The sequence below is a fragment of the Crocodylus porosus genome, unplaced genomic scaffold (assembly GCF_001723895.1).
Source record: "Crocodylus porosus isolate Cpor-Errol unplaced genomic scaffold, CroPor_comp1, whole genome shotgun sequence".
Lineage (NCBI taxonomy): Eukaryota > Metazoa > Chordata > Crocodylia > Crocodylidae > Crocodylus > Crocodylus porosus.
The window spans coordinates 212,540,687-212,551,715 of record NW_017728886.1 but is presented as its reverse complement, the minus strand read 5'-3'; the positions used below and the strand labels follow the sequence as shown (position 1 = coordinate 212,551,715).

General features: G+C 42.8%; 1 protein-coding gene across 1 annotated transcript in view; it reads left to right on the top strand.

Annotated features, from left to right (window-relative positions):
- SLCO5A1 (solute carrier organic anion transporter family member 5A1) overlaps nt 1-11,029 on the top strand; it is a gene marked incomplete at its 5' end in the record, with an annotated part of 93,650 nt that overhangs the window by 56,038 nt on the left and 26,583 nt on the right. The window contains one exon of the mRNA XM_019543548.1: nt 7,353-7,517. Coding sequence (XP_019399093.1) covers nt 7,353-7,517 — 165 coding nt within the window. The remainder of the gene's footprint in view (nt 1-7,352; nt 7,518-11,029) is intronic.

Genomic DNA, 11,029 nt, shown 5'->3' with positions numbered 1-11,029 from the left:
GCTCTCAAGAAGGGAGTTTCCCATCTTATAAGTGTGCTGCTGGTTACTACTGCCTAAGTGCAGCACCCTGCACTTGTCAGTGTTGAAGTGCATTTTGTTTTTGTTAGTCCACCCCTGTAACCTATCCAGGTCTTGCTGCAGTCTTTCCTTCCCTACTAGTGTGCTCACCTCACCCCAAATTTTTGTATCATCAGCGAATTTAAACAGGGTGCTTTTCACCCTGTCGTCCAAATCGCTTGCCAAAACTTAGTAAGTGGCCCTCCACCCTAAGTAAGTGCCCGTCCCTGATAGAGGGACTAAATCACTAAGTACTTGTTCATTAAAAATAGCAAGTCTTTCAAGTATTGGCTATTAAAAAAAAATCTTTCTCTCAACAGTAGAAACTCATTTTATGGAATGACACTGTAGTTTGGGGGTCAGGAGGATAACAAAGAATTAGAGATTATTTAGTGAGGAAAGTTGTCTTAAATCAAGATAACTTTTCACACAGGGAGCAGATCACCCCAGGAAAGATGGAGTGCAGGAGGAAAACATTATTAGAGGTAGTCCTTGACTTTCAAATTTCAAGTTACAACGTTTTGCGCTTACAATGTTTGTACATTGACACCCTGTTCTAATGTTCGGATGTTAGTTTCGACTTTACAAGCTTTATCTGACCTTGCGGCATGCCAGTGAAGAAGTTTGCGGTGTTGCCCATCTCCCTGGAGAACATCTGTCTAAACTTCCTTGGACTCTTTCTTTAAGAAAGCAGACTAGACTTCAGAAAAACCTGCAGCCAAGACTCCTGAGAAGACTCCAGCCAAGAGCCCTGCAAAAAGTCCAGCAAAGTCACCTTGAAGAAGTCCTTCCAAATCAGTATGATTGCTATTTACAATAGAAATACATTAATGTTGTTATATTACTCATCTATAATTGATTGAATACAAAATTCTGGGTTATTTTTGGTGAAAATAGGGCCTTGATTCAGGAACCAATCTCCCATTTATAACATTGTTTCCTATGGGAAAATCGGTTCTGAGTTACAGCTTTTAGACTTAAGAGGAGGCTTTCAGGAACCCGTTGTGTTGCAAGTCTGTGGACTGCCTGTATTTAAGTCAGACTTGCATTATGTGGAGTATAAATGGGATTTCTATCATGCCAAAATCCTCCCCTAAGCCTCTTAGTTGGGGTGAATTTCATCCCCAATGGAGAAAAATACAAAACTTTAGAAAACACAAGTTTTCTAAAATGCACTGTCATTTTTATAGTACTTATTAAATTTTTGGTTATCTTATTTTACAAACTCTTATGCTTCCTACCGATGGATTATCAGAACCCTCTCTTTGGTGGCAGAATGGAGAACCATGACTCAATCTCTTGGCCACACCTTTTACTCTAAGCCACTTTTAATATGTCAGTAGTACCACGCGTCCATATATAAAATTATTTAGCTCATATTCCTGGAACACAAATATATCTTTGGTATGTCAGGGAATGCCCCATCTGTCCAATGTAGACACTAGGGCTGGATCCAGATGTGCAGGCACATATGGTTTGTGGTGCTGCAAACCTCTTTGTGGTGCTACAAACTGTACCCAGCATATTAAAACAATACTTGCTACTGGGAAACCGTAGCATGCCAGGAGCTGGGAGGAGCACAGGGAAACAGCAGTTTGCCCTTCACCAGAGCACATGTGCAGGGGCGTGCACAGTGGCAAAAAGTAATGGCACAAATTTGTGCCACTACTGTGTGTTTTTTTTTTTTTTTTTTTTTGTGCTGCAAGCGGACACCCCTGCATGTGGGAACATGCCGTAGAATGGCACTGTAAGGAGGTGATGGCATGTATGATATTGGTAGAGGTGCAGGTAAATGAACATTGGATGTGATTAGTCCAAGTTAGTTGACCTAGTGATGATTCTCTAAAGCTTTACAATGTTCCTAATCAGTTTTGAATGAGGAATGTCAGCTCATTGATGTTCCATGATATGGTTGTCGGAGCACAAGAAAAAATTCAGAAATACCAGGTTGGATCATGTTGAACCAGACTTCAATCAGATAATTGGAAATATCAGATTTCCTTTTTTCCACTGGCCAAAGGTAACAGAGGATACTCCTTGCTAGGTAACAGAGGATTTCCATTAAAACAGTAAATACCAGTGAATTCAGGTTGCACTGGACTGACAAGTAGACTGTCTGATTCTTTTTGTGGCTCTGCTACTGATCTGCTAGTGTGACCTTGGGCAAGTCACTTTTTCCTTCTTTTCTCCTTTCTAGCCTTTATTTGTCTTGGTTTGAAGAGCTGACAGTCTCTATTTAATTTAGGCATGGGCAATCATTTTGGGCAGAGGGCCACTTAACAAGTTTTGGCAAGCTGTCAAGGGGTAGCCCCGCCCCTTGACAGGTGTCCTGCACTCTGGTTGCCATCTTGGGACTAGAAGTCCTGCCTGAAACCTCTGACCTTTGCCACCAGAAGTCCCCATATTTGCCCCTGGAAGTACTCCTTTGGGGAAGAGAGTTTGCCATCTCGGGGGGAAAAAAACAAATTGCATACTAAAAATCAAACCCCCATAATAATATATTTTAATTTAATTTAAACAAATATTTTTGTCCTGATTTTGTCTGCTTTTGTGGTGTATATGCAGAAGTGATTTCTTACTGCGATTGTGGGTATGGATGTGGAAAGGGGAACCATATAGTGCAGAGTGGGTGGTGGGGAGAAATGGAAGTGAGCGGGAGTGTGGGGCTTGCACCAATGTCCTGGGGCTAGTGTTGGCGGGGCCCAGAGTGGGGCCATAGGAGCATGGGGGGCAGGCTGGCAGAGGTCTGTGGAGCTGGCTGGTCTGTGCTAGAAAGCAGAGGGGGGCAGCTGACCCGGCTTCATAGAGCCCCTGCTGGCTGGGATTCCATGTTCCTGCCTCCCTGCTCTGGGCCCCACTGGTGCTGGCCCAAGGACACTGGTATGGGTCCCAGGCTCCCGCCTGCCTGCCGCTAGCTCCTGCATGCCTGCTCACTCCCAGTGGCCCTGCCGCATGCCTGCGGTACAGGCATGGACCAGTGTGCAGCCCCGACCCTGCTCTCTCCCACAAGGAACGAGCTGGTGCTCAGCATGGTGGAAAAGCAGTCCCCCCCCCCCCCATGGCTGGTGCTTCCTGCTGCAGTCACTCACAGCCCGCACAAGGGTGTCCTGCCTCTCTGCTGTGTCACCACTGCCCCACAGGGTAGCGGTGGCAATAGAGAGCAGGCGCAGGCAGTCTTGCATGGGCTCCAAGCAGCTGCAGCACAGGGTGCCAGCCACGGGGAGGGGGAGTGGCTGCTTGCCCTGCACACTGAGCACCAGTTCGTTCCCCAGAAGCTGCTGCTTGGTGTGGAGGAAAGCGGCCCTCCCACAGGGCTGCCTGTGCCTGCTCGCCGTTGCCACTGCTGCCCCAGGGGGTGGCAGTAACGTGGAGAGGCAGGACAGCTCCATGTGGGTTGTGAGTAGCTGCAGCAAAGGGCACCGGCCACAGAGTGGGGGGCTGCTTTTCCCTTGCATTGAGCACCAGCTTGTTCCCAGCTTGTTGGGCACACGGGGTCGGGGCTGCACGCTGGTTCCTGCCTATACTGTGGGACTGGGGTTTGGGCACTGGGAGTGAACTGGCGCACGAGAGCCAGTGGCAGCTAGGGGGAAGTGCGGGGCCTGCGTCGATGTCTTGGGGCCAGTGTTGGTGGGGGTCCAAAGCAGGGCGGCAAGAGCACAGGGTCCTGGCCAGCGGGGACTCTGGAGTTGGGTCAACTTCCCGCTTTCCCTGCTGGTGCAGTCCAGCCCAGCTCCCCAGACCCCTGCCAGCCTGCGTCCTGCACTCCTGCTGCCCCACTGTGGGTCCTGCTGGTGCTGGCCCCAGGATACTGATGCTCTTGCATGCCACTCCTCTCCCCACTGCCACTGTCGTTTTCCTGGCCACTGGCTTCTGACTACATGGCCAAACCATGGGGCTCAGCAGGAGCTGGCCCAGGCCTGAGGACTGGGGCAATCCCTGCGGTCCTCCCCTGCCTCCCTCCTGTCCCTTCTCCCCTTCCACTTCTTACCTGAATTTCCCATGCTGGAGCAGCCATTAGCAACTCCAGAGTCCAGCTGCGGGCGTGAGGGAGCAGAGCCAGGCGGGGCTTCCCTTGGGTCCTACTGCTCCTGTCATCTTTGACAGGAGCCAGGGGCAGATAAATATTAATTTTCTAAATTTTTGGGGCCCCTTGGGCTGGATCCAGCCCGTGGGCTGTATTTTGCCCACCCCTGGTCTAACTGGTCTATATTTTTGTGTGGTGCCTCTCATAATGGGAACCAGTCTCGGAATTTAGATGCTACTGTGTTGTGAATAAGTAATACTAACAGAAAATGTACTTAATAGTCCATAAAGAGCATGGAGTTTTGATGTGCTATTCAACTCTTTGGCTGCTATTCATGTGTAGTAAGGCCTGTCTTGAGAATGCATACGAGATCTAGTTGTAGTGAGACGATTGTTTGATATAGATATATATATGAAAATGTGGCAGAATCGTACTGTAAAATGTAATGTTACAGTTAAATTTATTTGTTCAGAGTAGAAGTATTTGATATAATAAAGTGTGACCTAAACTGATGTTGGGTTATTTTCATTTCACATGTACTGGGGACTATTACTCTTCCCTGAAACACAAGAAATTACAAATTTAATCTCAAATACTGTCTCCAGTTTTTTTCTAGCAGTGGAAGTGTAGTTTTGGAGGACAGTATTCTGATGCTTAAAGGTCGGATTTCAGTACTCCTGTGAAATTATCTACTGGATACTTCAAATAATTGACAGTTGTTTTCATAAACAAAGTACAAGAAAAAGAAAAAGTGAATGTAGTACCTGTAGTTTTTAAAGCTCACTTTATTGCACTGGATTTTCCACTCTGGGAGGAGATGGTTTTGTAGAGGGATATTTGCCAGCCACAGCTTCTTCCTTCCTCTGCTCTTCCTGGATAGATAACAGACATTCACCAGGCCTTGATTTAGAGTTTTCTGTGCTTATGACCGCAGTTGTGGACTGCTTAAATTTAAAATCACCAGCTACTTGGACTGAAATCCAGTTACCAGTAAAATCAGCCCTGGCTTTTCCTGATTTAACTTCCCCAGTCTCCTTTGTTCTTGCAGCAATTGCAGCCCACTCTTTTAAGGGGGAGGGTGCAGCTGGTGGTTTTAAACTACTAGTGATTTTAATGTCTCTTCTCCAGTAGTCCAGGACTTTGAGGTATCATCATGTGGGTATCTTGAGTGATCCTCAACCTGTTCTAAAGAAAGCTCCTCTCTCTGCCCAGCAGCATCTGTTTTCTTCAACAGCCACGCTTGGGGGTGCAGGCTGTTGCAAGGACATTTGAGCAGCTTTTAAAAATTTGGCTCCATTTGGGCTCTAGTTGACCTTGATTCACCTCCTACCTTTATTTTTAAACTAAATAGTGGGCAGTTTACCAGTATTTAATTGGATCTGTATCATTTTTGTTCTGAATTTGTAATATGACTGTCACAGGATTTTAGCAATGCTTCCTTTTCTTACTTACCACTTTCCATAATTTAGTTTAGGTATTTAACGATGTAATTTTGGCATTGTCATGAAACTTTAATCTCCTCTCTGTTTTTGTACTGACATTTACATCATCCTCATACCCAAATGTCACCTTGTTTGTTTTTGGTTTATCATTTCAGTATCATAACTTTTCAGTAACTTTTGCTACAGGCCTAACCATATGGTTGTTTTAAAACACCAGCTATTCAAAATAAGAGGGGTTCTGGAGAATTTGGGTGTTCTTTCTTTCTCCATCATGTTTTAGGTTTTAAAATTTAATATATATATTTTTTTCTTTTTAGAGCCACAGGAAAACATTTGAAACTAGATCAAAAGGATAATTCCTTCTGTCTAATTCATTTAGTAGAATTTTACAGGACCAGCAGAGGTTAAAATTGGAAGCAGACCAATATATATATGCTTATTTGCACCCTGACCAGTTTTGACGGGCTTATTTTATTCAGACAAATAACCCCAATGAACTCAGAAGAACAAGGAGAGTAGGATTTCCCCATAACACACACTAACACAGACAGTATATCTATTCAAGAATTCAGCATCTTCCTATTAAACTATGTATAAAAGTTACTTTAAACTCTGTCAAAGTCCATGGAAAACTTTTCAAAGAATTTAAGGAGCTTTGTATCCAACCTTTAAAATATCCTTCCTCTCCATTCTCCACAGCAAACAAATCACTTACCTATGCCATACTTAATCTTCTACCTTGGCTATTTCAATCTCCTTTGCTTTTCCTAGACAGAAAAGCTACATTAGTGGAAGTAAATTTAGTTATAGACTCAGCATTGTAGAAACATTTCCAAAGGAAAAAAGTATTAAAAAAAGCAAACAAATAAAAATAAAATGTTTGAAAATTATATGCATTTAGTCTGGGGGGAAAATGGATGAATGTATTAATCTTAATTAAATGGTTATCACATGGTTTCACTTGAGTACTGAGTTAAAAGTTCTTCAGATGCCTAAACTGTGTATATCCATACCATGGTGCATTTAGCTTTATTTCAAGTTTGTCAGTTCTGAATTTTTGGGTTATCAATGATTGTTTCTGGAATAATTTCAATATTTATGAATTGTTGTGCCTTTTAAAGCACTGCTCTGTATTCTCTTTTTTTTGCAAATCCTTGTCTGAGCATTCTTGCCTAAATGCTGTATTTTATATGCTTTGTAAATCATGTTCCACTTTGTTTTTGTATTACTGACAGAATTTACTAACTACAAAATCATACTGGTTACATTTTCAGATTATGGTGATATCACCAGTATATCTGAAGCAGAATAATTTAAGCAATAGGTTGTTGGTAGAGCAATACAGGATACGGACTTCTTGATCACGAAGGGCGCAAAAAAATGTTGTTGATAAAGAAATATAACCTGAATATTATCCCCAAGGTAACTTAAAAAAATCGAGATATATAAATTGGAAATGAAAGACCCATCAAAGACATTTTGAAGCAACTTAAACTACAATTGTGACCCTGTTTTTTAGCTGTTTCAAGATTGCTTTCAAGGCCCTGCTTTTGTAATTAGAGCCCCGTGCTTTTGCAGAGTAGCATTAGAACCCCAGAGGGGATACGTTAAGAAAGCAGTAGAACACAGGAAAATATTTCCAGTCACAAACCTGCTTGCGCTTTCTCTCTCTCTCGCTCTCTCTTTTTTTTTTTTTTTCCTTATTTATTTAGCCAATATGGCCAAATGCTAACAAACCATTATTTAGAATTCCATTCAGAGAAAATCAATTTGTTTTGTTTTCCATTCATTATTTATAACATTCGTTTGTCATTTTTGTCATTTTTTAGAGCTTCCAAGAGCAGCTGTCAGGATCTTAAGCAACATGACATTCCTTTTTGTGAGTTTGTCATACACAGCTGAGAGTGCCATTGTTACTGCTTTTATTACCTTCATTCCCAAGTTCATCGAGTCACAGTTTGGCATCCCAGCTTCTAATGCCAGCATCTACACTGGTAAGGCATTGCCATTAGTGCAACATTGAAAGGATTATGGTTCTTTGACCAACGAAACAAAAACAGTAGAGAATATAACCCTGAAACTGGCTTTAAAATTATAATCCTACCAGCTAAATAACATTTGGCTTTATGTTTTCGGTTAGAAATTTGAGCAGTTTCTTGCTGTTTTGCTTAGCTTGTTTTATGGAACATGAATGTATTTTTATTGTTACCGTTTTTTGTTTTGTATTTACTGCTTCTCTAAAGTATGTTAAAGAACAACCTGGCATGCTGCCACATTCATAGCTTTGAAGGTCTTTTATAAACTTAAAAATTAACATCATAACTATTATTATGCTTTTCCGAAACCTTTAAAATATCCTTCCCTTCCATTCTCTCCAGTGACAATTGCTTATCCGTGCTCTACTACTTCACCTTCCAACTTGACTATTGCAATATCTCCCATTCATTTTTAAACACAAGCCTGCCACAACCCAGCATATTTGAAATGCTGCTGCCAAAATTCACTCACCTCTTCAGTTCTGTAACCAGTGTTTGTGGGTGTCCACTTCGTGTGATGCTTCACTTCCTCACCATTGCAGTGTGCACACAGTTTAGACTTCTGTCCTTTTTGTTATGTGGCTAGTGGCATGTTACTTTTCCAGTACCATTCTTATTACCATTCTCTTACATTCCCAGGTAGTCCTAATAACTTCACTGGGTGTCTTCATGGATGAAAGAGGCTGCATATGCAGAATAATTTGTACATCTGGGGCCTTTGGCCTAGTTTCTGTTTCACTTCTTATACACTATAGTAGATGGTATTTGGCTTCTGGGCACTACAGGCAATACATATGAAACTCCTGGCTTCCTTGTGTTCTGTTTTGGCTTGAAAAGTTTGACGCAAATAGTTTTGGCCTAATGTGCCTACTCTGAGGTAACCCAGGATGGCCATGTAGACATCCAGCTTTCTACCTAAGCTGGGTTGTAGTCCAGTTCTGTCTGTGTGGCACACAAATTTAGTCTCAGTCCCTGATTCCTTATGTGGAGGAAAACCGCACTGAATTACTGTTTGGCTAGAGGGAGCCCTGGGTCCTTGCCTTAAATGCTGTTTGTAAATTTTGTCCAATGATTATTTAACGTAAAATGATTTGGGGATTTAGAACATTAGGAGCATAATCCGTGCTCTCCCAGTCCCAGGAAAGTGCCCTCCATACTGGGCTACAGTCAAGCTTCCTCTTACTTGGTGTCTTTTGCAGCCTGACTCTTGTATTCTTTTCCTTTCCGGTGCCCTGTTTCCAAAGAGAGAAAGGGAGAATGATTTTAGCCTGCTAGCCTGTATTCTGGAAGTTAGAACAAATCCCTTGAGCATGATTAGGGCCGAGACCCTAGGTCTCTCACTTCCTGAAAAAGTGCCCTAGTCAAATGGAGTGGTTATACTGAAGTCAGTGCTACCACCTGTTAGCTAGATGTCTTGCTCCTTGCTGAGTTGTTGACCTAAATCACAACATTATAGAAGCACATAAGGGTGCCCATTTTAGGAGAGAATGAGACGGAGCTCTCCACATGGTGGAGTTGGATTCCAAACAAGTTAGACATTTTTTTAAATTAAAAAAGTTGTTTGTTTTTAGTCATCTAAGGGGACTGCAGTTAAAACTTAAGCAATACTAGCAAATAAGTATATTAAAACAGAAGAAAGGCTAAGCTGAAAATTTTTAGCTCCAAGGATAAGATGGTTGGGTTAATTAGAAAACGTGGAAGGAAGGTTTATTTGTAAATTAGTTTGCGATATAAAGTACTGCATGTTGGGTGCCAAAGCTCACACACTATATTCTGCTATTCCTGAAAGTAGTTAAATGCTATATATTGATTCTTTCATTCTAGAAAAGGTGCAGTGTACATATCAGATGCTACTGATTTTTTAAAGCCTTTGTTACTTCCTTAGGAAATATTGTCCTCTTTGCAAATCTTGCAGGTTTCTGTAATCAGACTAATTGTAGCTGTTAAGATAATTTTTTGTCTTTGCTGGAAAGTTTCAAGAGCCACACACAGTATTCTGACTACAACAAAAAAGGACGGAGCCTGAAAATTGCTGACTGAAAACTGATCTTGCCTTGGAACATTATATACAGCAGTAGGTTTGGCGCGCACACATTCCTGGATGCCAAACCATTGTTACAAAATGAATCTAAGTGCAATTCAGCAGCTGACTATCACATCTCAGTTTTGTTCCTTCATATGACTTTGAAAATGAAAAATTAATATCTTTATTAGCTGTTCATGCTTTACTTTGCCTTCTGAGCACCTCTCGAAGACCAACTGTAGTAATAGCTATGTTGTTTAAATCATTTATTACTTTCAATTTCGTATATGCTTAGGGCTGTCTTTACATGTTATATTTATGTCACAATTAACACATTAATTGCGGCATAAATGAAAGAGTGCTACATGTGAACCCAATTTTAAAGTACCATAAAATGGAAGAGCAGCCATAATAATGTTCTGCATTATTCTGTTATTCTACACAGTCTGTTTTTATGGCTGGTTTGTAAAGTCAGATTGAATGTGGAGCAGGTCTGGGCCAGGTCTGATATTTGGCTCAAGCCAAGAACCTACAGCAAGGTCTTGAAACAGCTCCCATGTTCAATGTCAGGGTCTTTATAGAATCATAGAAGTAGGGTCGGAAGGGACCTTGGAGATCTTCAAGTCCGACCCCCTGCTTGGGCAGGAGAAAAAACTGGGGTCAAGTGACTCCAGCTAGGTAGGCTCCTCTTAAAGACCCCCAGGGTAGGAGCCAGTACCACTTCCCATGGAAGTTGGTTCCAGATCCTAGCCGCCCTAACTGTGAAGTAGTTCTTATGGATGTCTAATCTAAACCTACTCTCCAACAACTTGTGGCTGTTATTCCTTGTTATGTCAGGGGGTGCTAAGGGAAACGAGGTCTCTCCCAAACCCTTCAGGCCGCCCCCTAGTGAGTTTATAGACAGTCACCGGGTCCCCCCTCAGCCTTCTCTTGCGAAGGTTGAACAGGTTCAGGTTCCGCAGTCTCTCATTGCAGGGTTTGCCCTGTTGTCCCCGGATCATGCAGGTGGCCCTCCTCTGGACCCTCTTGATGCTGTCCACATCCCTCCTGAAGTGGGGCGCACAGAACTGGACACAGTACTCCAGCTGTGGCCTGACCAGTGTTGCACATAGGAGGAGGATCGCCTCCTTGACCCTGCTTGAGATGCACCTGTGGATGCACGACAATGTCCGGTTAGCCCTGCCAACTGTGACCTTGCATTGTTGGCCCATGTTCATCTTGGAGTCAGTAATGACTCCTCCAAGATCCCTTTCTGCCTCTGTGTTCTCAAGAAGGGAGTTTCCCATCTTCATAGATTTGATAGATTTCATAGACATTAGGGCTGGAAGGGATCTCGGGAGATCATCGAGTCCAGCCCCCTGACCAAAGGGCAGGAAGTCAGCTGGGGTCATAGGATCCCAGCAAGATTAAGCCTCCAGTTTACTCTTGAAGGTGTTCAATGTAGGTG